At 36.7% G+C, this 27,702-nt stretch overlaps 2 protein-coding genes across 3 annotated transcripts in view; one reads left to right on the top strand and one right to left on the bottom strand.

Annotated features, from left to right (window-relative positions):
- LOC126821237 (glutamate receptor ionotropic, kainate 2) overlaps positions 1-27,626 on the bottom strand; it is a 92,152-nt gene extending 64,526 nt beyond the window's left edge. For both annotated transcript variants that reach the window (XM_050549615.2, XM_050549617.2), the window contains exon 1: positions 27,472-27,626. The gene's annotated coding sequence lies outside the window, so the exon portion shown is untranslated. The remainder of the gene's footprint in view (positions 1-27,471) is intronic.
- The window catches only part of LOC126821238 (glutamate receptor ionotropic, kainate 1), a 47,700-nt gene continuing 23,471 nt past the window's right edge, over positions 3,474-27,702 (top strand). The window contains exons 1-4 of the mRNA XM_050549621.2: positions 3,474-3,560; positions 11,750-11,884; positions 25,889-26,215; positions 27,413-27,597. Coding sequence (XP_050405578.2) covers positions 3,479-3,560; positions 11,750-11,884; positions 25,889-26,215; positions 27,413-27,597 — 729 coding nt within the window. The 5' untranslated portion in view covers positions 3,474-3,478. The remainder of the gene's footprint in view (positions 3,561-11,749; positions 11,885-25,888; positions 26,216-27,412; positions 27,598-27,702) is intronic.

The following is a 27,702-nucleotide window of genomic DNA, read 5'->3' as shown; positions in this document are numbered from 1 at the left end:
CCATGAAGTTATGTTCCGAAACATTCCAACATCGAAAGGAACCTAGATCTTTGGGAGTTAGACCTATATTTTAGGTTTCGTCAACATCGGATAAGAATTGTGTTCTGTAGAGTGTCCACAAACAAATTGTGGACGAACAGAAAGAAAGACATGGGGCGACGACAATATACGAATGCGATTTGCAGATAGTTCGTTTGAAATGTGAATTTGATATTTAGATTCTTTATTTGTTGCAATCTGCATCGTTGCCAATTCGTGCATTCCAAAATACAGAATACATGGTCATTGAATCGTTTCAACTGATTTTCTAAATATAATCTGTAATCCACGCCATGTTCAATTTCTACAATTGAGTGTAATTTTTCCTCAAGAAATCCCATTGTTAAGTTACTTAATTGTGGCAGCTGATCGTTGGTACCCATCGCTATACCAAATGTAAAAGTGTGCGAATGGCTATGATGAATTTTCTTTTTAAAATTCTCCCATGACTTCATTCAGGATGTTTATTCAGCCAATAGTCTACGGTCTGGGGAAATGTGGCCATACATATTACAAACATCCATGGATACGAAATAGTCGCCATTTTTTAGATTTTGGAGTAATGTATTAACGAAATTTATGTCACTCCGAATAACATATTTTTAATTTGGCACGTACGGCGTGTGTAAGATATCAATGAGAATTGATATATGTTAGTAGGATAGTACGGACCGGCAATTATTGTTCTGAATGGGAGATCGCCTGACTTGAATTCGGCATTTTAGTGTTTAATGGACACCTTGATCATCTTGGATTTATGGATTTTTGGAAGACCATAAACTGACTTGTTTTATACTCGAATTTCCGGAGATAATCATATTCGTTGTCCCTCAGTTCGATTTTGTGATTTAGTATTAAGCCGATTATTAATCCATGATAACGATGCCCCCCCCCCCCTTTAATAACGATCGTGTCGTTAGATTTCAAAGAATTTATAGCGCACTGTTCCTCTTTGACATATTTTATTTTGCGTTGCGGTTTATAGGGAGTGGCAACTTGGTTAAATAGTCGATGAAATTGTCCAGCGACGTGACGTACTTGCAACGCCTGGGGTTGAAGTGACTTGTTCCCCACAACATCTTCTGGCGCAGTTTAACCGTTTCACACAAAATTTCCTTTAGTCGTAGCTTCCTACAGAAAGCGTTTATATCCCACTCTACTCTACATATTTGCTCTAGGCGTGGTGTGAATTTTAAATCTTTCTGGGTGAGGTATATCTCGTAATCATTTAAGACTATGAATGGTTCTTTGTGTCCCGAATTTCGTCCTTGGTTTTTGCATTTTTATTCCCGGCCGTTTGCCAGGTGTCTCGAGATAGTGGCGCATCGGAAGAATTGGGTTCCTCGGTATCTTGTTCGTCACTGTGTGGATGCGCCCTATTTCTGAAGCACGCGTTGGCAAGTTGGTAAGGCATAATTTGTTCTTTTTTTCCATATCGCGTGTGACTTATTTTCCTCCGTAGAAATGTCTGCGATCAGCGTGTTTTTCAGAAGGTCCAGTAGTTCTTTTTCATGGTGTCCTTCGAGGAGTGGCAATGGCGTCATCTTCGTTTATCCGTTTAGTTTGGTTCACCGACTCATTTAGTCTTGGTTTTCCTACAGTTTGCGAGGGATGAAGGGAATGTCCATTTCTAAAAACTCTTGGTATATTTCAGCCCTTTCCTTATTTTATAGAATACTGTTTTTCTAACATTCTTGCATATGTTCCACGCTTTTGTTATCTACTTTACTATAGGCAATATGAACTGTGACACAAAAACCTCATATTGTAATGGTTTCCACCACTTTAATATCGGAAAGATGGACACACGTCTAAGGGGCGGGGTCCACCGACGTGTGACGATAAGTACGCCATCTATTTCGGTGCTGAATGCTACAAAATGTACCATAATTTTTTTTCAATTGTCAAAAGAATAAAAATTGATTTCTGTGTTCTTTGTATTATTCCGATCATCAACGTTATCAGCGGTTGATATGAACCAAATATATCAACCTGAGATGGCGTCATCAGCGGTTGATATGAACCGAATATATTAACCTATGGTGATATGAGATATAACTTCTATGCACATCTAGCCAATGATGAAATATCCAAAATAGAGACTGGAAATGAGGTCAAAAAACGCGTGTGTAGCGCTCTTATTCGAAAGAGAACATAGCAAACAACGCATATTAAAAAGTAAACATTTCAATGAAAATATAGACCTTTAACCGACCTGGCTATACTATAAGATTTACAAATCGCGAGACCCCACTTCCGCTATGCTAACGCAACTCTGAATTTGATCAGTGGCCAGAATAATTATATAATTAAAATCAAATAAAAGTACACGAGAAGGTAACATTCCAATGTGTCACAGTGGTTTGAAGAGCAATTTGCGTGTATTTCAAATAGCTATATTTATATTTTCTTCACGGATACGTGATGTGTGTACCAGCTAAAACCATTTCATTAGGTTAAAAAAAAATGAATACCCCAACTTGTGGGTTTTGTTCGAGGTAAATTGATTTGATAAAATTCTGGTGGTTATATGAATATATATTCATCGAAGATTTAACTAATCTTTTTTATGAACCAAGAATTCAGCTAATCAATGAAAATGAACCTTAATCAATAATACAACGGGGATTAATTAACAGTCATGTAGTCATATTAGTTCACTAGTCGTAATAAGGTTCTTATATTGGTATTCTCAAAAGTAAAACAAGGATTTTAACCAACTGGTAATAAAATCCACTGTTGGATATGTCGAGCAACCTATTACAGATGCATTATATCGACTAATCACCTTTATAATATAGCCACAGATGTTAATGGATTCGGGAGTGGTGGTTAACCGTGAAAATTAAATTAATTATTGTGTATATGATGATGATTATTATTCCCCAGTAATCAACAACTTTCGTCCTTATACAACCACGAATATACCATTGCATAGTTGGTGTAATACGCAAATACCCGGAGAGGGAGACATGGGATATAACGCCCACTCGACACAAACTAGGTCATTTCGGGGCTAACACATGGTTCAATTTTATTTCAATAATTCGCTTGCGCGTAGGGGTCTTGAGCAGTGGGAGGAAACCGGGGGACCCAGAGAAAACCCAGGCGACGCTACTCCTAGTCACGTTCTATGGAGGAATCGAAATCACGCCAGTTGACTCAATGACAGACGTTATGATACAGCGCGCACATGCTAACCATTCGGCCATATCCAACCCCCTGCAAATACCTGAAGAGTTATAATTGGACGCTCATGACAGTGACACATTTTATGATTGCTTCACAACCCCGTACCATGATCATATACATGTGTATGGTAATAACAATACCTGAAGATCGATTTCAGCTTAAATCGATTTTTATCCCAGTCGTATCACCATGCGGCCTACTAGATATAGCTTGTATTTTATAACGCATAGAAATGGTTCACATTGAAATGGCGTTAACAACTTATCGGCCATTATTACTATTATTTGGAATACAATTAATTGGAGGGTGTAATTTTTCAATGAATATAGGTAAGTGTTCTCATAATAATAATTTACCTCTCTTCCAGTGTTTCAAGTTGATAAATCCAAATTCCATAATTGTTTCATTGTTCAGATCAAATTCAAATTTTAACATTTTTAGCTAAAAATATCGAAATGATTCCATATGTATTAGATACAAAATGAATAATTCGATGAAAATATTATATTTAAACGACAGTGTTTCGTTTTGTGGTAATTTCGTTTAAAATTGCGAGAGAATATTTTATCGCGGACTTGGGATATTTAGCTTTTTATTATCATTCTGTTCAAATTTTCATTTTGAATTCATTGATTCCATTTTTTTTACAAATATCTAATACTTCCCTTCGTGACAAACAAGAAACGGAGGATATCCAGCTAACTTAAATTTAAAAATCGATTAAAAAGAACTTACGTTTGTCTATAAATCTCGAAAACAACATAAAACAATTGATATTTTTATGGAATTACAATCAGCATACTTTTTGTACAATATCTTTCACTTTTCGATTTAGAAAACAGTGCTAATATCACTCACTAAAGTAACTCTCGTGATCCTTCAAGGAAGAAGCAGTTAGCCACCCTGTTCTGATTACGTATATCTTAATAAAACAATCGGTTGGCATGGAAGATACGCCAACATTTTGCAAGAGATGGACGGCAACAGGGAGAATCGATGATCAAAGCCTATATTGTGTTTTCAAGGCTTTCGGAAAATGTGCAACAGAAGGTGCGAACAGTGGCGATGCCAGGCATTTGCCCTCCTGTAAATTTGGTTTGCCCTCCCCCCTCCCCTAATTTTTAAAAAAAAAATATATATTTGGGATATTTTTCTGTAATCAATACATCGTACGGTGATTAAATCCCATATTCCCACTCAGTCTAAACTTGCATGTTGTAAAGTCCGAGTGAACCCATATTGCTGTAAACATACTATAAACAATAACACATAAACCACTTGAGAAGTGTTTTTTACAATCTTCAAAGTTTTTGGGTATGGGTTCAACGCGGCAAGAATATTCATCCACTTTGATTCACTCACCCCGTTCGTTGGACACACCCCTCTCTGTTCGGATATAAGCTAGTGTGTCTGAAATACTGCCAGGCTGCATTTTCGACGGCAGTCTATTTCTCGAAGGCGGAGTATCAGGTTCAAAATGCGATCTAGAGTAGAAAGTAAAAAATGAAATATAAAAGAAAATTCGGATCGATGAGGGGCATTTTCGCGTGGAAAACTTGTACCTCTTGCGTTTTTCAACTTTTATGTCGTAAATATTCTACTTTTAACAACAGAATTTGTTCTTTCAATAATCAACCTTTGACATCCGTCTTTCAACTTCAGAATTTGTACTCCTACTTTTCTACTAGAGATTATCTTTATGCATAATTTACGGAAATAAATTTAATCACGTGACTTTTTGCATGCCATTAAAATACCGTATTTTTCCAAAAATAAAATAAAATGAACGATCCCAGGGAAAATAACTCTTAACCGTACGTCTGCTTTCAATCTGTCTGCTGTGCTTTAGCTCATCATCATGGAGGACTTGGCAGAATTATTAAGAAACCACAAGAAGCGGATGTACTTTAAATGCTAGCGCAGGAGCAATTACAAGTAGGTCAACGCCCGAAGTGGCGGAAGTAAGAAGATTGTTTTCCCCTTATCGCCATAGTAACTCAAAGAAGAGAGCAACGACTGCCACTGAAAAACCGGCATTATTTTCAACAAAGGCTGCCCTATGAACTCATTGCCATTAACTCCCCCGAAGAAGTTATTTAGGCCTATTTACTGAAATAGCAAGTCATTCGGGTTTTTACTAGAGAGTACTTCTTCGTTTGAGATATGACACCAAATTATTTTACCTCTACTCTTATTTGCAAAACTACTGAAGAAAACAAAATCTAAAAAATGCTAAAAAAAAACTAACGACGGTGTTACATTTTAAAGTTTGTAAATATTGAAAGCTTAATACACAAACTCTGCATATTTCCGTCATGTGAATACGGGGACTTGCAGCGTAGCGCGCCTAAAGGTAATTGAAATGAATTCTAGTTTTCTATTTGTAGAATGTACATACCAAACGAGGCCTTTTTTTTAGTGAACTGTCATTTGAAATATACATTGTTAACCAAGAATGTGTTATTATCATATTTGTCGATCTACATCTATAAATACATATGTATGTATTCCTCTTGCTTTATTGGTAGCCCATATGACTCAGTGAAAATTCACTGTCTGACTAACCAGGAGATCATAGGTTACATCCCGGTATGGCCGAGAAAGATCCTCGAGATCTTCAGCTTCGCCTCCCCTTGTTTGGATGGGACGAAGACCGAATTCCGCGGTGTACACGTTGGTGATCACGTAAAAGAACCCTTGACAGTTTGAATTCGATAAAGAAAAGACAGACACGCTGTTGTACGGCCGTGGGACGTTAAATCCAAAGCCATTTCTTGCCATTTCCAGGTTTGCTGTTGTGTTTCTTCTGAGAAATAAAAGAAAGAAAAGACATTTGTCCATACGTCGCTTTTGTGTAAACAGTTGCTACGTTTTTATAGTGCTCAGTCGAAAAATGCCAATCAAGGAATTAATCTAGAATTAAATGAACAATTCTGAAGAAATATTGCTAACTCTTAAAATGCATTATCACAGCACAAATTCGTTAACATTATATTGTTTTTGAGAACATGTTGTGTATATCGCCTTCATAAGCCCAGTTCTTGCCGAACGGTAGATCGATAAACCCTATTTAATTTCTGTTGGGTTTATTTATAATTTATCTTTTATATTCACAAATCCAGTGTAACAAAACACTGCAATAGCTATAGACAAATGATAAAAGTGTTCTGTGCCTAACGAATCCCATAACTAACTTGTCTTTACAATATATATGATGCGACGCTAACTTTACTATCCCGGGTAAACAAACCAACCTAAAGAGCTTTAATAGCCACCAAACTCCCCGGGGATTCTATTACAGTTCATTAATTTCTGTGAATTAAGCGTCTCTTTTGATTTTTTTTTGTTTTTATGTATTAATTTTAGTGATATAAAGATTCAATTCAATATTTCGTATAAACATTATATTTATACGTCCATACGAAAAAAGGCTAGATTATTTTCAAATTTAGTGTGACGATTGCAGATCGATTTTCAGCGTTCATGGGATTTTTTTCCAGGGCTATTCACCCCTTCACTCCGACGGAAAATTTCTTGTTAACGCCATTCAGCATAGGTAGGGTTTTGGAAGGAATTCTCTCAATATTGATATACAGCATAGGCACCATTGGGCAATGATTCTTATCGATTTTTCTGAATTTTTCTTTTCGAATGACGGCCCTTGTCATTGCGGCCGAGAACTTTTTCTTTTTGGTGTGAAGCATTTGGGTCTTGAAAAGACGAACCCTATCGATTTTCAACTTTCCGCGATCTTCCCTTTTGGTGTTCTGCCCCTTTTGTCAAAAACATTTTGGCAGCTTTTCAAATTTGGCGTTAAGTACTAGGGACATGAGAGAACGAACAATATCAATTTTCAGCATTCAGCGACCCTTCATTCAAGAGTTATGCCTCCTTTGCTTGAAAATCCTGACATCGCGATTTCTTGTTTACGCGATATAGGCTACAGTTTTTGAAGCAATTTTGTTTTCTAGCTCGAGGATCATGAGAAGATGAAAATATTAATTTTCAGCGTTTCAACTAGGTTTAGGAAGATCGAGTGGTATAAAGGAAGAAGAAAATAAAGAAGTTCTGCAGAAATATGTTGGGATGTTGCTTTGGTTTCGTAGGCGATAAGAATTTATATAAGGTGATATCAGTTGAATAAGTATTCGGGAGTGATATGGTTTACTATTTTGTAGAATAAAATTAATTTATATCGCCGTGTGATAAAACCGGGTTCTTTATATAACAGTTGGTATCTTGTACCCTTCACAGCGCCGCATATATAGTCCTGAGTGCATCTAATTGTAAAAGTTCTAGTTTATGTGTTAGTTCGGTGGTACTCTCATCCCAAATAACGTCACAGTAGTCGAAATTTGGAAGCATATGAGGTATACATGGTTTGGAGAGTTATATATTTTAATGAGCTTCTGTTGAAAAGAACATTCGCATCCAACACACTAGTATTGGACACTTGAATAAAAGTTAATGTGTTAGTCGCATTTTGGCCAGGCTATTGTGTTGACGAGACTTTAAATTCCATTCATCCTGTCATTCAACAGTTTTAGCCTGTATTATTAATACCAAAATGAAATGGGGTTTGTATTTGGTGCAGTATTCGATTATAATTTTAATCATCTCGTTATTATGAATATATTGTAGAATGCCACACTTAATGTTCTGGCAAACTCTTTACTTAATATCAAAACTATATAAAACACCAACCAGTGAAACGCGGGGTAAGTAAGCTAGTTTACTGATATATGTATTTAAACGTGTAATCCATATTAATAACATTCGTACGTGTTAATTCCATGCTGGATTTAAGATTGTTTTTGAGACGAGTCCGCATTTGTCTAATCTGCAGAATTTGAAGAAATAAACCCTGTAAATATCTGTCTGTGGAAATTCACCAAGAGGTTGTTTTACTGTCCTTTTTCTGAGTTAGAAAATGATTGGACGTGAGAGGCTCTTGACTATCTGCTGCCATTGCTATTGACCGACAAATCACTTTCGATTCAGCTTTGGTGAATAAAGTTCTAGCGATGTGTCATCAAGTTGACCAACATTTTTGTCTAATAGTGAGGAGAGAACACAAAATAAATTTCTTCCAAACTTTGTCATGCAACATTTCCTTCTGGACTATGTCAAAGTCTAAGTGTGATTTCAAAAGTTCAGCGTTCGCACCTACAACATTGTTACCTTGATCACCTTGTTAATAACACTTCTGTACGAGCTCAGAAAGGCGTCTGTTTCTAATGAATTTAGTCTCTAAATGAATTGCTCTGGAAGTGAGTCCGGTATAAAGAATGTTCTAAGATCTAATTGAGCTAGAATGTTAAACTTGGTGTAGGTGTTTATTAGGTCGATGCCTTGATGTATAGCTTTATTATATCAATACCTTGACTAAGTTCGATGATGAACATTTTTTGCTGAGGGTAAGCAGAGTGATACGCAATTTGATTGGTCAAAACTTTGGAACACAATAACTCTCCTTCTAATTGAAGTAGAATGTTCAAACTTGGCGTAGGTGTCTATTAGGCGAATGTTTAAACTTGATGTAGATGTTCATTAGGTGAATGTCTTGACTGAGTTCTATGATTAACATTTCGAGCTAAAGCTAAACAGAGCTAATGTTAAGTATCAAATGACAAATATGTTGTTAGAAAATGCTTTTATTGACGTGTCTACATTTTACATCTCTCACATTACATTTTACATTTGCGCTCTGCCACATCTCATTTGTCCTTCACGCTTTCTACATAGCATCTTTCGCCCAGCATCAACTTTCAAATACATATGTAGGATATCACGTGACTTATTAACATATACGGAAACCTGGCACACTATAAACCAGCACACTACAAGGATATTCACCGCACGATAACAGTTAATCAAGCTGGCACACTATAAGAAACTATCCAGACGACCGTGCGTAATCCTGAATGTGTCAGGAAATAATTGATAGATTCAAAGAAACATACTTTCTAGTAATGTATAACACAATAACTGAAATTTCGTATTAATACCCGTATTTTGATGGTCTTTCTATAAAAAGGGTTGAGTACAGCCTAATTAACTTTATTCCATTAAAAAACCCCGACAGTATACAAGCATTGTGCCCAACAAATAAATAATATATTTAAAGAGAGGAATGACTATACATTTTTTAGTATAGACATAGAGAATCTTTAGTTTAGTTTAGCCCCCCCCCCCCCTTCATTTCAACTTTAATCTCATTATGAATGTGCCAAAAAGTTATTTGCATATTTGAAAAGCGCAATCAGTGATACGTAACATGGTATCTGGAATTTCGTATTTAGACCAGTATTTTTACTTGAATACCCCTTTAATAGTGTTTCATACCACTCGATGTTTTTCAAGGTATGCTAATCTGAATGTGCCAGTAAATTATTTACCTATTTTAAGCAGCAATGGACGTGCTTTTAGTGATAGATATCGAGAATTTCGAATTAAGAACCGTATTTTAACATTGAGCCCCCCCACCCCTCCGCAATCATGTCAATAGATTTTAGTTCCATCCAACTTTGGTAGTTTTTCAGGGAGTATGAATGTGCCAGACAATTATTTACATATTTCAAAAAAGCAATTATAGGTAACATTTTGGATTTTTTTTCTATCAAGACTCGTATTTTAACATTGAATACCTCCACCCCACATACACGCACATGCAGTCACTTAAACATGCATTATGCAAGAGCTAAATCTGTCTATTGCAGGTCTTTCTTTAGGCCTTAAATATTATCTAAATTAGTAATTAGGCAAATTAATTAATCCACCAGACCATAATCATTATGAAAATACGATTGTACTAGAAAACTATTTACATATTTACAAATAGAAATGAACGTGCTTTTCACTAATATGTAACATGATACCTGGAATTTCCCGGAATTTCGTATTTGGACATTGCACAGCCCCCCCCCCCTCCCGTAATCATGGTAAAGTACCATCTAAAGTGTCAGGGTAAGTAAATTTCTTATTGTGTGCTAAGCTGATTCCGTCTTCATTAGCCCAGTTCGGAGCAGAACAGTAGGATGTTTAACCCCATTTCATTTCATTTTGCTAAGCTAATTTCCTGTTACAGTGTCGTGAATATCCTTGTAGTGTGCTGGTTTATAGTGTGCCTGACACATTCAGGATTACGCACGTTTATCTGGATAGTTTCTTATAGTGTGCCAGCTTGATTATCTGTTATCATGCGGTGAATATCCTTGTAATGTGCTGGTTTATAATGTGCCAGATTTCCGTATATGTTAATAAGTCACGTGATATCCTACATATGCATATGAAAGTTGATGCTGTGCGAAACTTGCTATGTAGAAAGCGTGAAGAAGAAATGGGATGTGGCAGAGCGGAAATGTAAAATGTAATGAGAGAAATGTAAAATGTAGACAAGTCAAAAAAACCCAACATTTTCCCACAAAACATTTGTCATCTGACACTTAACATTTGGCATTTTACATTTAATTCTTGCCTTAGAGGTATTTTGACTTTATCATTACCGGTATTAGGACTTTGTACATTGTACTTTTTACATATAATCAATGGAAAAGACATTGTAGCAGAGCATTTAATATTGGTAGCGATACACTTCCATACACAACTGCTTGTTTGTGAACAGTCTACAGGTCACAATATTTATCCGATTTCAATGAAACTTGAAATATAGGTTTATCACCCTAAGATCTCGGTTCCTTTCGATATTGGCATGTATCGGACTGTAACTTCATGAATTATGGCCCCTGATTGTACAATAAATCACGTTCGTTCTCAAAGATTTCGGTTCCTTTCGATATTCGCGCATATCGGACTGTATCTTCCTGAATTATGGCCCCTGATTGTACGAAAAATCACGTTTTTAGCTTGTGGACCCTATAGAGGTCATAATTTTTATCCGATTTAAAAAACCGTTTTATTATATCACCGTTACACCCTAAGGATGGCCGAGTTCGAATTTCGTGAAAATCGGCCCAAAACTGATAGATAAAATGGCCGCCCTTCGTTCTCAAATAGCGTAAAAATATGGTATATCAAGATTGTGGACCCTATAGAGGTCAAACTTTTTATCCGATTTTGTTGAAACTTAAAATGTAAGTTTATAACCGTATTATTATATCACCGTTACACCCTAAGGACGGCTGAGTTCGAATTTCGTGAAAATCGGCCCAAAACTGACATAAAATGGCCACCCTTCGTTCTCAAATAGCGTAAAAATAAGGCGTATCAAGGTTGTGGACCCTATAGAGGTCACAATTTTCATCCGATTTTGTTGAAACTTGAAATGTAAGTTTATAACCCAAAGATCTTGGTTCCTTGTGATATTCGCGCATATCGAATTGTAATTTCCTGAATTATGGCCCTTGATTGTAGGAAAAATCACTTTCGTTTTAGCTTGTTCTCTATCAATCTCTCGAAAATGTGGGCGTATCCTGCCTGGCAGCCGCTGGTTGTATTAATAGATACATAGTAATGATTAACTATACTGAAATAATAAAAAAGAAATATTGCTTTTCAGGCACTCTGTCTTTATCTGAGGTACCACCGCCTGTTTCAAGAACAACTTTACAGATCACGTGTAATAGTCAAATAAACTTAACAGTTTACTCCGTTGCCGTACAGACCGGTTATCAACTATTATTATATAGAGAGGGTAAAGATTTTATATTTATCTTGTAAAATTAAATATTATACTTGTTATTTAGAGAAAAGGAATAATTTATAATCGAAGTTATGTTATACAGAGAAAGTAAACAACTTATAATTGACCTATAATGTAAAACAACCTTGATATATTGAAAGTAAATAATTTATAGTTGACTGGTAATGTAAAACAAACTTTTATATAAATTATAGCAATCGTAAATAATACATTATGACTTCAAATGTCAAAATTATTATACAAAGAACTAAATGGCTGTAAAACCTTTTAGTGCAATGTCTGTGAATAAATATTAAACAGATAAAGGAATCTAAAACACTAACAATCAAATTAACTTTATAATATTAAACATGCATTATGCAAGAGCAAAATCTGCTTATTACAAGTCTTTCTTTAGAAATATCAACCTGTCATCAGCGGTTGATATGAACGAATATATCAACCTATGATGACGTCATGACAGGTTGTTATGAGATATAACTGCTATGGACATCAAAGAAAAAACTACAGCCAGTTGTATATCAAGAATTAAAACGAATGAATCAGACTCAACCATATGAATATCTGCTTCACCATCACCTCTTAGTAACCATGCTGACGTGTGGACTGATTACCAATTTCAAACCAGTTACTCAGATGGAGGGGTATCTTTTGGACCAGTCAATGGCCTCGGTGAGATTACTCAAAAATATATTCGTGTTATAAAGGAGAATACTTTGCCCGATATCCGTATTATAGAGGAGAATACTTTGCCCTAAGTGAGTAAGACGCTGTCTCGCTAGCCTGGAAGTCGGTGTTTGATCCCTGCATTGGCCGAGAAAGTTCATTCAGATTTTCTGGCGTGGTTCCCCCTTGTCAGTGATACAGGACGGAGGGCCTGACAAGGACAGCTGTCTAGTCGTTCGGATGGGACGACAAACCGAGGTCCCGTGTAGACATTGGTGTGCACATAAAGATCCCTTGACAGTTGGAATTCGATATAAGAGTAGGCCGTAGTGCAGTTGTCCGGGCAAAATTTCCCTCATAGCACATTGTATGGCGTATGCCCGTCTTCATTAGCAGAACAGTAAGACGTTAAACCACATTTTATTTCATTTCGGATACTTTGCCTGATATTGAAAGTCCGAGACCGAGAATATTAAACATGCATTATGCAAGAGCAAAATCTTCTTATTGCAAGTCTTTCTTTAGGCCTGAAATGTTATCTAAATTATCAATTAATCATTAATTAACTTATCCAGACCATAATAAACTCTCGATGTCAAGGCTAGCCTTCGATGTTGGCTGGATTAGATTCCTATATGCCGCTTAACGGCCATTGATAATTAAATCAACTCAGTGGATAATCGAGACTATGCTGTTTATATTAATGATTTGATTAATGATGACCGAGACTATGCGAAAATGTCACCCGCTTCGTTCTCGGCTCATAGTGGATCAATTTGACTGAAATTTTCAGCAAATTACCTTTACACTATGGAAAATTACCGAAGTAATCACGTGCAATTACGTGCATGTTTTTGTTTATACGCGTCGCTATTTTGGGGTATTGAATTGCAAACAAAATGGATTGTAATACGAAGTCAGACGAATAATCAATCCCTTTTAGCCAACCGATGGAATAGATGTGAATGCAAATATCGATGAGGATCTATCCAAAGCCTGAAGAAAATTTTGATCAAAAGGCATTCTTTTTCGATAATTCTGACAGTGAACTCTGAAGGTTTTCGGTATGTTCAGAGAAGAATTTGACCGACTGTTTTAAGTGGACTGTACCCAAAAATACTTTATAAAGGAACTATTGCGCGATAAATACTTTCAAGTCTAGGTAGGAGTGTGTGGACGGAAAGAAGATTCTGAAAGATATCTTAGACATGGAGTATGGATAACCGATTTAAATATGCCGAAATGTACGCAGTCTAGTTCGGTCCTGAATGTTACAAACTGTACCATAACAATTTTTAATTGTCAAAAGAATAAAAATTTATTTCTGTGTTTTTTTTGTATTATTTAGATCATCTACGTCATCAGCGGTTGATATGAGTCGAATATATCGACCTGACATGACGTCATTAGCGGTTGATATGAAATATCAACCTGTCATCAGCGGTTGATATGAACGAATATATCAACCTATGATGACGTCATGACAGGTTGTTATGAGATATAACTGCTATGGACATCAAAGAAAAAACTACCGCCAGTTGTATATCAAGAATTAAAACGAATGAATCAGACTCAACCATATGAACATCTGCTTCACCATCACCTCTTAGTAACCATGCTGACGTGTGGACTGATTACCAATTTCAAACCAGTTACTCAGATGGAGGGGTATCTTTTGGACCAGTCAATGGCCTCGGTGAGATTACTCAAAAATATATTCGTGTTATAAAGGAGAATACTTTGCCCGATATCCGTATTATAGAGGAGGATACTTTGCCCTAAGTGAGAAAGACGCTGTCTCGCTAGCCTGGAGGTCGGTGTTTGATCCCTGCATTGGCCGAGAAAGTTCATTCAGATTTTCTGGCGTGGTTCCCCCTTGTCAGTGATACAGGACGGAGGGCCTGACAAGGACAGCTGTCTAGTCGTTCGGATGGGACGACAAACCGAGGTCCCGTGTAGACATTGGTGTGCACATAAAGATCCCTTGACAGTTGGAATTCGATATAAGAGTAGGCCGTAGTGCAGTTGTCCGGGCAAAATTTCCCTCATAGCACACTGTATGGCGTATGCCCGTCTTCATTAGCAGAACAGTAAGACGTTAAACCACATTTTATTTCATTTCGGATACTTTGCCTGATATTGAAAGTCCGAGACCGAGAATAAGTCTCAACCCAGCACCAAAAACAATGTATATCCGTAGGGGTAATTGCCTCAAAGATTTAATAGCATCGTTCAAGTATGTAAAGGCCAATACACCCTTGATTTTAAAGCGAGTATTAGATAATGGTAAGATGGAACTGGGCGAAGGTAGTGGCGTGGCCATGTACTATTGGCTTGGATGAGAAGATTCCCTTCTTGTGGCATGACTATAAAGAATCAGAATGGAAGGCATGCGGGAGGATATTTCAAATACATTCCTGTTCAGCTTAGTTGAACAACTTCTCTCCTAGAGAGTTACCTGCGATACGTGTGTCATGATGAAAGAGACACTATAAAAAGGCTTTGGTAGATTTTTCTGCTTTAAAAGACGAGCTTCTGGACGTGTTAGACAACCATCCATGTAAAAAAATGCCAACCAAAGAAAACCTGATAGAAATTATTGAGGAAATTGCACACGAGGAGATGATTCAGGAACCAATGTTCGTCATTGATTGTTGGAACGAAGAAATTACCCATAGTAAGGTCAGTCTTCAACATTTGACAGAGGAAACATTTACAAATTTGCATGAAGAAAGTATTTCAATCAGTCGACGTATTTTGAAGAGGTTTTTCGTTAATGTGGTTAGTAACTCACAAGCAGAATCAGCTTCATTCCTACAAAATACTTAAGAGAAATAGAGAGATCAATGTTTTAAAAGTTTCTTTTGTTGTGCATATTACTGCAAAATGAAATATTGACAAACTTTGTGAAAGTATTTGTTTTCCACCCGTTCTGAGTGGCCCGTTTGTAAGACATTGTCTTAAATATGAAACTATTGCATGCAAGTATCTTGAAAAGAAGACGGGTTTCATTGTGTCTAAATGTGGAATGTTTGTGCACCCAAGTTATCCGTAACTTGGTGCAACTCCTGATGGAGTAATTGATGATAATAAAATATTGTCCTTATCTGGAATATTTGGATGGTGGCAGCATAGTCATAGTCAGAAACAGTCGGTATTATTCTCAGGTACAAGGACAGCTGCATTTATCTAAACATCAGATATGGTTTTTTTTAATAATATTTACATAACTAATGTCAGTTACTTGGTCTTTGAAAACCCAACGGTAAGCAGTGTCCGCGATTTTATTAAATATTAATTTATAGATTATGATATCTGTTGCACAATATACCTGGGCATCGGAAGACTTGGTCATAATAAATATGTTTAAATTATTAGTGATATGCTTCTAAGTTCACGCTTCGTTAATTCATTCATTCTTGGCATTTCATTTCTTTATCCTTCCCTACTTTGACAGGTTACGAAATGACCTGTTTCAAACTGGTTTATGATTTGTTCTGACATAAATAATTAAAAGCATACCCTTGGATTTTTAAATGCAAAATAAGTTAGATTATTGAACAGGTCAGTCAAAGAATTTACTACACACGTGGTCGTTTCTCTAGCCGTGAGGGAAGATAGTACCAATGCCATGGCAATAGCCCGTATGTTAATGTCGTCAACTTTGAATCCATCATCGGCACATGGCATCATGATAATATAAATTCTTTTATTATTTTGTCTCTTAATCAAACTGTTTACATTTATTTGTATCTCTGTGTCCCTTTGAGACTGTTTATATAGTGTTGTTAATAAAATACCGTGAAAGGCGTGAAGCAGTGTCAACCAGTCGGTATCTCATGATCGAGGCTATCTCATGGCGGCAGTTCTGGGACCGTTGCTTGTCAGTAAATAAAATATAAAAACTTGACACTCGGGATTTTTGGGACTAGATTTTTAATATTTGGTTTAAGGCAACTATTTTAGTGTTATGTTGTGCACAGACGACCTTGACATCAACATAAAGCAAGAATACGTCTCGCCGAAAGTCCTTGACATTGATAACGTTCGTGATGTCACAGTACCCCCCAAAATGAAATTCACAGACTTGGAGAACAATCGGAATAAAGTGTTTAGTAACGGTTGTGGCCTCATCTAGCGTCTCGTACTGCCACACAATGTCTTCTCGTGGATCTCAGAACATTAGTAAACACTACCCGAGGAAGACGTCGCCAATGCTCAGCAAGAGCATGTTGAAGGTCCTGCAACGTCAGTGGTGGATTTACTTGCTGACGAACACGTCGACCCAGTTCGTCCCAGATGTGTTCAATAGGATTAAGGTCGGGGCTAAGCGACGGCCAATCCAGGACTTGGACACCGGCATTTAAAAAAATTATGGGTAGCAATTGCTGTATGGGGTCGAGCATTGTCTTGTTGAAACGTTAGTCCAGGCCCATGTCTCTGCATAAACGGAAGAAGAAAAGAATGCAAAATCTGATCCCTGTACTGGACAGCATTTAAGTTTCCTTGGACAACAAGAAGAGGAGAACGTCCATGTGCACAAAAAGAACCCCAAACCATGACGCTGCCGCCACCAAATCGGTCAACTTCTCTGACGCATACTTGAGCGTAATGTTCACCTCGTCTGCGGTACACTCGGACCCCGCCATCCGCAAATCTCAAAGTGAATCGAGATTCGTCACTAAAGACAACCGAATTCCACTGTCTTTGAGTAAACCTTATGTGTCTTGTGGCCCACACAAGTCGGTTACGGCGATGAAGAGGTGTCAATATTGGTCCATTATAGGGCCTCCCAGCTCGAAGACCAGCAGCCTGCAAGCGATTTCGAACAGTTTGTGCAGTTACCCTTCCACCAAACATCTCTCTACTTGTGGAGGTTGCAGTGATAAATCTGTTTCTAAGATGACGTAATCGTATTGCTTGGGCGGTCGGCAATAGTTCCAGTTGAAAGCACCCTCATTCTAAGATTAATTATTGTCTGGCGTGAACAATTAAAGGCTCTTGCAACAGTGACCACAGACTGACCAGCATAGAGCCTACCTGTAGCACGTAGACGTTCTACATTTGAAAGGCGCGGCATCTTCTAACAAAGATGAAAATAACAATTTTAATTTGTTTTTCCAGTTCAAGTTACGTGTGCGTGTTCCGTTTAAGCAAACTTGCACCGATTGACCTCACGAGTTTGTGTTTTTCAGGTTTTTCATCTTTATATGCTCAAAAGTCACGTGATCCACGTGACTTTAAAATTTTATGAAATTAAAGGCTTCTTACTACTTACTATCGTTAGAAACACTTTAAAATTTATTTGACTTATCAGAAAAATTTTTTGTTGAAATTCATCAGTGTCAAGTCTTTAATTTGGCTGAGTATATATCTTTCTGTGAATTTTATTACAAATTGACAAGTGTCTTATAGAGTATATATGTGATCTTTGGTGAATGTTGTAGATACCATTCCTTGGTATGGATGACAGATATGATAAGACTTTATCACTTCCGTTTTGCGGATGGACACCGTGTATTTTTTCACATTCTAGCCTACTTTACTTATCACCTACGGTGTCATGTTCATCGATAAATAGTGGATTTTAATGCGTCAATTCATTGTTCATATTTAAAGGCAAACAAATGTAGTTATAATTAAAGGACAAATTTTGGACCTCACTAAATTTGACCAAATAATTATGGAAGTGCCTAATTATTACGGATGAAAACGGACATGCGGGCGGGTCATAAGAAAAAAACAAACAATTAATTAACCATGGCCTAAAGATCTCTATATAGATAAAAATAGAAATCGACACTGATTATTGTAGAGGTTCTTTATTACCTAAGCTTGAATTATTTTATCATAAATATTTAAGACCTAATTTATATTGTATCCCATTTATAACAATGGTGCTATTTACAATGACAACAGTTCTGTTAAACAAAATTAATCAATTTGATACCAGGTTAAACAAGACCTTAAATATCATTCCTTTTATAACAACGGCGATATTTACAATTACAACTGGATCACAACTGTGCTAAATCAAATGCCTTCTTATATACATCACATTTCCATGGACTAAATTTATATCATGTTGTTTATAGGAATGTACAATTTTCCTGTATCACTTAAAATTGTCAGGGTTACATATCTGATAAATTAGCCTAGAGTACGGGTGCTGATGCGGGTGCTGGAATGTAAAATATTATGCGATAATTAAATAGTCTATTTTCATGTTGTTATTTTTTTGTCCCCCGCCTGTCCGTCACACTTTTCGGGACACAATAACTCTCCTTCTAATTGAGCTAGAATGTTCAAACTTGGTGTAGGTGTTTATTAGGTCAATGCCTTGATGGATAAGCAATTTTATTGGCCGAGACTTTGGAACACAATAACTCTCCATCTAATTGAGCTAAAACATTCAAACTTGGTGTAGGTGTTCGTAGGGTAAGCACGGATGAGCATTTAGATTGGTTGATGCTTTGGGACACGATAACTTTAGTTCTAATTAAATGAGAGTGAGGACATGGTGTTAGTTTTATCATCTTGACTAAGTTCTATAATGAGAATTTTCTGCTTAGGTTAAAGAGCGATAAGCAATTTGATTGGTTAAGACTTTGGAACATAACTACTCTGCTTTTAATTGAGGTAGAATTTTTAAACTTGATGTAGATGTTCATTAGGTGAATGTCTTGACTGAGTTCAATGATTAACATTTCGAGCTAAAGCTAAGCGATTTCATAGGTCGATGCTTTAGGACAAAATAATTTTGATTCTATCTGATAGAGAGTGATGAAACTTAGTGTATAGTTGATAATCAGTTTGATTGCTTGATACTTTTGAAAAAAATAAATGTGCGATTAATTAATATGTGTCATCTATTTATTTTGGGATTTCGGCGGGGGACATCAGCCTCACTGTTGGCTTGTTTTAAATAAAAACGTGTCATGCAGTGCTTTTCAGGTGACACGGGATTGTCTGAGAACCAAAATATTTTTTTTATGGTCTTATAACAATGGTGATATGTACAATATTTACAAATTAGAACATGACTATTGCATGGTGCTTATCCGATTCCACAGATGTGTTATCTCTTGAAAGTTTTTAATAAGAGATTTTCACTTTTAATAGCCGCTACCATCGTTCATAGCAAGTTAAATATACATTACTCAAGTGTGCTAAATTTAACTATTGCAGGTCTTTCTTTAGGCCTTAAATGTTATATAAATTATCAGACAGTTATTAACATGCCAAGGTCAATCCTCGAATATACCACTAATGTGGTAATGATAATACACATCTTGTCAAAACTACAAATACTGATAACTCGGCTTACAATAAAGTAAGTTGAATAAAACTTTCAATATATTCATTTTGCATTATCTATTTTTGAACTATCATAGCAAGAATGGTCGGCTCTTATCTAAATTTTACATAATGTATCTTTAAGAAACTTGTACAATGCAAAGATTGTGTACATGATTTGTTTTAAGTAATTAATTATTGAATTGTTATTATTAATATAGGTATATGTTATGTTATATAAAATGCTTTATTTATGATATTAAATACATGTAGTTATAGTAATAATCACAGTATTATATTATACTAGATTTCTTTCTTTGCACTATTGGGGGAGGGGTGTAATTAGGCAAGTCTGGTGACAATTGATGGACGGAAATTTGATAGCATATAGCTTATTATTATAAATACAATTCTCGAACCAAGAGATCGTTTGCTGGCAGACATCTTTTTTCAAAATTTTATAGGTTTTACCTAAACCCATGATTCTTTGGACATGAATTCTCTTTGAAGCAATCCGACGATCATGTACGACTTGTTCAGATTCTAGCTGCGACTTGGCTTTCAACATCGTTGGGTGTTGACAAAAACATTTTTGGATGCAAAGATATCCTGGACCATAATAACCCGGTCAGTTATTATTCTATCTCTTGGTTCAAACATATAATTATTATTGACTAGTGTGGATCGTTCAATTATTTTTCTGTCGCTAGCTGATCTTGGTTCAAACATATAATTATTATTGACTAGTGTGGATCGTTCAATTATTTGTCTGTCGATAGCTGAACCGCCATAACGGTCACTGATATATGATACAAGTCCTCGAGGTGAACAACCGATTATGGTTTTCAGTGTGTTTTTATTTTTGTACATAGAAAATGTCATACTTTGGGCATCAACATTCTACTGTTTGAAATAGGAATTACTGTGGCGTCTAGTACTACACGTGTTGTAGAAAATGCAGATTTAAAGTTATTAGGCATATTCTCTTGCACAATAAATTTATCGGGCCAAATATTGATTTCTTTTAATTGGAAGTATAAAAAATTGATCCATACATTAATTAGCTGTGGAACGGTACATTCACTGACTTTGAAAAAGATACTGAGTTCCAAATCTCCATTGGCTTGTCTTAATTTCATTAGAGTTAAGAAAAGTTGATCTTTAGGTTTTAACAAAGAACACTTAAATCAAAAACTACAGGACCGAGAACATTAAAGAAAAACATAAAATGGGCATAATCTTTAAACCCAGAGTAATATTTAATGGCTCTTGGATTTTCACAGAAATTTTCAACGGAGGGTTTTCTCCGGGTCCTCCGGTTTCCTCCCACTGCTAACGACCCCTACGAGCAAGCGAATTATTGAAGTAAAATTAAACTATACGTTAGTCCCGAAATAACCTAGTTTGTGTCGAATGGACGTTGAGCCCATATCGATGTTGGATAATTTTCTATTTAAAACAAATATGCTCTTTCATTTAGGCCTAAAATACTGTTGTATTAATATTAATAGCCCACTCATTTAATATTTATATTAAAAGGTACACTGGTGCATAGTAGATTAGGGCCTTAAGTTTAATAAAGAGTGGAGGATTGACATGGAATGACGAGTGAAATTTTTTTTAACGGAACTAGGTCTCATTTATACTCGTATGGGATTTGGACAAAATTAAATTTAAAATCTTAATATATACTCTTCAAAAAGAGTAGGGGATATTCAGAAACAATACAAAACTGCGGAAATGCACTGCTGTTTTTATTAGAGGTAACCAGGTTAATACCAGGTCAATTGTCTACACTTGAACATAAACAGTTCATATAGGCGGCTTATCTGACGGTTCCATTTCACTCGCAAAGTGAAAAAAACTATAACCCAGAATTCACACGCGCCACCTGGCGAAGTGCTCATATGCGAAACCAATTGAACAGTCACTCTATTTCTAATTAATTACGTCATATTTGACCAATTAGATAATTGAGCGCCCAAACCCAAAGCTACAAAACCATATTTCTGAGCATTCTAGGGATAGCAGCTGGATTCTAGATGGAAAAGATGTTGCAATCTCTATCATCAGACTCGCCCCAGCGAGTCTGGCTGGATGGGGCTTGAGAGAATGACTTTATTGTAATCTTTTATGCATTGTACCATATGTAAGCAGCTTGATATACTGAGGGCCATGGAAAACGCATCACTTTTTTCCCAAATATTTTATTACTAGGTGGTTTTGTATGTATAATATTATGCAATATTATGAACTATTGTTTCACACAATGCTCCCAAACGCAAAAAATATCGGCCCGTGTGCACGAAAAAAAATTGCACAAGATGCACATGAACAACCCAATATTCACATACAGCATTGTGTGTGAGTCCTTTAAAAGCATGTTTTCAACTTAATGTGCAGTACATGAACTGCGAACCGTCAATCTGTCGTAATTTGTTGTGTGAAGGAATCGAGCTAGAGATGCCGCGACTTACTGAAAATCAACGGAATGAAGCCATGGGAATGTCCAGGGCTGGCATGTCTACACGTGCTATTGCCAGACACTTCCATTATCATCAGTCCACTATTGTAAGGTTGGTGGAACGTGTTCGAGTTACTGGATCAAGAGCGCTACATCCGGGTCACTCATTTGCGTGACAGATTCCGCCCAGCGACTCGAACAGGTGCAGCAGTCGTCGGAAGACAAGTACCAGTAAGTGCCAACACCGTAAGACGTCGTCTAAGAGAAGTAGGACTCCGTGCACGACGACCTTATGTTGGAGCTATCTTCAGGGATCATCACCGTTAGCGGCGTTTGATATGGGCTCAAGGACACCAGACATGGAGAAGAGTAGACTGGCAAAGTGTGCTGTTCAGTGATGAGAGTCGCTTTCATCTTTATCACGCTGATGGCCGTCAACGTGTGTAGGGACGTCTTGGGGAACGTCTTGCAGACTGCTGCGTCTTCGAAACGAATCGATGAGGTGGGTGAAGTGTAATGGTGTGGGGAGGCTTCACATTTCATCACCGGACCGCCCTACACATTTGCAGGGGTCGCGTTAATGCTGTAGCCTACCGTGATGATGGCCCGTGGAGGACACGCGCGCTACTGACATCTTTGTTGTACTTTTGGTTTTAACCCCTCTGACTTTGTATCCTTGATTACAGATTAAACATCCATAAGTGTACAAATGTGTTGTTATTGATGTGTTCCCATTTGAATATTGTTCACAATAAGAAGCAAAATAAATAAGATATGTTTACAGGATCATTTTGTTATACGAAAAACTAAATGATGCGTTTTCCATGGCGCTCAGTATATATAAAATGTAAATACGAACTGTTGCATTGTTATTCCTGGTAAGACAACCGTCTTGACTACTGAGAAGACAAACGTCTAGTAAAAATACTAGACGATCAAGGGCTACTAAGATATGAAGTAAGAAGAGAATGCATGGGTTATACGTGGGGTGTGGAGAATGCTTCTGCCAAAAGACCCATGCTACTACACCTCTCTGCTAATGGAAAACCAGCCAAAATACATTAAGATGGATCGATAACCAAGTCGGTTACCACAGCCATCCAATTTGCTGTTCATAAAGTAAGCGACGTCTATTACATCTGAAGGATATTTATACCTGCACAGATATTACGACGTAGTATGCGTCGCAATTGCCTGTCAGAAATACTTATATCTGCAACTTCTTTTAAAATTAGTAGCAGTCTCGTTGTTTAAACTCCACCCCAAAGCAGATTCGCACTAAAGCGTCCATTTTAAGGGAATATAATGTATCTCGAACACTCGACGTAATTATCACGAGCGCTCGGCCGAGTATCTCGATCGCTCGACTTCATTATCTCCAAGCCTTGACTTAGTATCTCGATATTATTTTTTTTTTGCCTGTTCTAAATCAGCCACCGTATAAAATAAAAACCGGTGTTGAATTAAATATTTATAGAAAGAGAACAAAAGTGTTACATATAGACGGAATATACCGTATAGTTTACTATTTGTTGTGAATAAAACAAGCCGTCGCATGCAAAATATGCCCACATTTTGTAAGAGATGGACCGAAAACAAGCTGACAAAAAGCGATTTTTATACGCCCACATTCTATTGTCGTCGCCCCTGTCCGCCCACAATTTGTTTGTGGACACTCTTCAGGTCGCAATTTTTAACCAATGTTGACGAAGCCTGAAATATAGATTTATATCCCAAAGATCTCGGTTCCTGTCGATATTGGTATGTATCGGACGATAACTTCCTGAATTATGGCCTCTGATTGTACAACAAAGCATATACGTTTTTAGCTTGTGGACACTCTAGAGGTCACAAATTTTATCCGATTTTGATGAAACTTTAAATGTATGTTTATAACCTACAGATCTCGGTTCCTTGCGATATTGGCGCATATCGGGTCGTCACTGGCGGGATTATGGCCCCTGAATTAAAAACAAAACGTTTGAATATATCACCGTTACACCATAGTGGCGGTTGAGTTCGAATTTCGTGGAAATCGAACCGAAACTGCAGGACAAAATGGCCGCAACCTGTACGCAAATAGCGTTAAAGTGTTAATATCAAGGTTGTGAACCCTCTAGATTATGGTCCACAAGCTAAAAACGCGATTTTTCGTACAATCAGAGGTAGGGTACCCCGTGCAGCGAAAATTTTCAGTGGCTTGTCCCGAAGTGATTTCTGTCTGATCACGCAGTGCAATAACCCTCAGCATAAGAGTCTATGAGTCTATAAATAGCCATCGCACGTGAAATTATCTACACATCTATCTACTATTACAGCCGTAAAAAATCTATTGTTGACGATTCTGAATAGCAGTAATATTTAGCTTTTTGGTTATTACAGAAGCTTTAGAAATTACATTCGTTTTATCTTTTAAGTTGCTTTATCATTAACTATACCGTTAGGAGCGGCATCTTTTGGTTTAGTACAAATAATATCTCTGAAACACTTGTGTAAGACAAGAAAATTATACTAGCGGTAGTTTCATTTTACTTTTACATGATTCTTAAAACAATAATTGTTGAGTTGCCTAACGTGCGTGTTTCTAAATTCAGTTTCTTGTTCCAGCTTTCTGTTATGTTTCGTAAAAAAGTAGTCTTGATTATCCCGGCCTGTCAATCAGGCGGAGAAAGGTAGACTAGTTAAACGAGACCATTTTCTAAACAAGGGCACGTAACCTATTTTTTACTCAAAAGTGCCCGGATGTTATGGCCGACACTGGTAACCACTTTTCAGTCTATATATATTTATAGATCGTTAAATGGTCATAGCTTATTAAGTACAACATGGCCGTTTATTTGGTGACTATAAATGTGCGAAACCGATTTAAGGCTTGGTATATTATATAAATATTGTGGTGTAATTGTCGAGATATTTGGATATATTTATTTATGGTGGGGCACCCTATCAGAGGTTATAATCCAGCAAGTTATGGACCAATATGAACCAAAACAGAAACCGAGATCTTTGGGTTATAAACACACCTTTTAAGTTTAATCACAATTGGATAAAAATTGTGACCTCCAGAATTTCGACAAGCGAAAAACGCTATTTTTCGTATAATCAGTGGCTACAATCCACGAATTTACTCTCCGATAGGCCCTACGTGCCAATATCGACAGAAACAGAGATCTTTGAGATATAAACCTATGTTTCAAGTTTCGTCAAAATCGGATGAAAATTGTGACCTGTAAAGTGACCACACACAAATGTGAACGGACTCACATCCCCAATAATAATAAGCCTGCAATAAATAATTAAATTAGTTATTTCTGAGCTTTAACCAATGTTTTATGACGTCCGCTAGTACCAGTCTATTCAACATCTCCCAAGTGATGGCGGATATGCTAAAGATTTTTAGATTTGTCAAAAATATTACCTTGAAAACTAAACAGTTCAATCACTTGAAGATACCACTAGCAACCCCCCCCCCCCCACACACACACACACACATACAAAAAACCAATGTGCATTTTAAATAGTTTATCGACACAAGTACTGCGATACATAATTTCATATTATACTTTCAGTTCGTTCCATATCTAAAGACCATCTTGATGTTATAATGATAACTGACGATGTAAGGAGACAACTTGATATTCGCATTCCAATGTCCTTTATGGGGTCTGTGTTGCATAGCAATACAGTTGAGAATTCCGTTTCTGTCCCTCTGCCAGATACAGAAGAGGAGTGGTGTAATGCGTTAGTACCTGTCGATACTGATACTGAATATAGTCTAACACAAACAGAATCGGGGTCCAGTATTGGTTTAAGAATAAGTGCTGCTGTAGTAAAGGTTTTATTAGAGCTGAATGACGACCTAGAGGGGTTTTTGATTATGGCTGAAGATGAATATGGTAAGTAGGACTATGATTAGTTATTGTATAATAGGCGATCCTATGGCATAATTAATAAATGCTCAAAAGACTAATACAATAGCACTGAACGAACATTGGTATCTGAATCTACATGTAGATGATAAAATCAAGTTTTAATCAGTCATCCGTACAGAACAAACTCTGGAAAACAACCAATACTTTAAGGTATCCTGCATACCATCTTCGGTATCAAAGAACGTGTCTCGGCACTTCACATCCATTTTGTCAGAGCTAAATATCTCATTGGCGGTAATTAGATGTAACTTTAATTTGAAGCCAATCAGATGAGAGGGGGCTCATTCATTCCACAAATAATGACGCGATATTCGTATAATCAGTGACCCCGTTTAACGTTCGATACATAGAAATCGGCACTATAAATTTAAACTATGGTAACTTGTATATATATATATATATTATTGACAATTTTCTCTAATATGCCAGGGTGTCCAAGGGAGAAAATCTATATTGAAATATTGGGTCGTTATCCACCTTCATAAGATGTTTTCGCACTTAGCCCAGTTGGTACAGTATTTAACAACAGAATTGACAATTATTGCTTTATTATGACGTTACAAAAATGGCGATTTTATAACATTACTCGAGCAGGTAGAATATAAATTTTCTAAAGAATCTTGCTTGTCAACACCGAATGATAATTATTTTCAGCCGACATCATATGTGAACACGAAAATAGTTTTTTTTTTGTTAATTAGAGTTAAATATTTTGATTTTGTTTGCAACATCAATTAACTAGTTCGAACTTGAAGCATCCTCTATCGAAGAATTACTGGAGCGTGTGTAACCACAGAGTCTTTCGTCCGGTATAACGGGATGTGATTAATACACACTCAAGCCATGCGTGCTTTTTTGGGTTCAAATATATTGTCTATCGATTATTTACCCAGAAAAAACAAATACATCTATAGAACTGGCGGCATAACACAATGTATCTATTTTCATTAAATCTCACAGGGTTTGTGACGAATACTTCCAGATTAAAGCGACGCGACACTCAACCTGCAGAACAACGGATTTCCCAATTTAGCGCCCTAACGATAAAACATGAAAACATCAAATGGACCAAGTTTTGTATTCTTGAATGGAGCAAAATGTATCAAAAATTCTAGATGTACATTTGTCGTTTTCCTACAGAGTACAAATTTCTATTTTCAGCAATGGTTGCCGATGAAATCAAGGGTACAATTTCTACGAAAGGAATTAAAATTACCTACCTCCAGAATCGTAACTTCACTATAGATGAAACTTTAATGAGTAACATAGAGAGTATACACAGAACCAGACAGAAATATATCCTAGTTTTGGCTTCTGTTCCGAGTATAAAATATATCTTTCAACAGGTATAATATATTGCGTGAACATGCACTTAACGTCGTTTACTTTAACAATGACATTTTACTTGCGCTCAGTCGCATCTCATTTGCCCTTCACGCTTTCTACATAGC

The sequence above is a fragment of the Patella vulgata genome, chromosome 5 (genome assembly GCF_932274485.2).
Source record: "Patella vulgata chromosome 5, xgPatVulg1.2, whole genome shotgun sequence".
In the NCBI taxonomy this organism is placed as follows: Eukaryota; Metazoa; Mollusca; class Gastropoda; family Patellidae; genus Patella; species Patella vulgata.
Note: the sequence above shows the minus strand (reverse complement) of the source record. Positions and strands in the feature narration are given on the sequence as shown.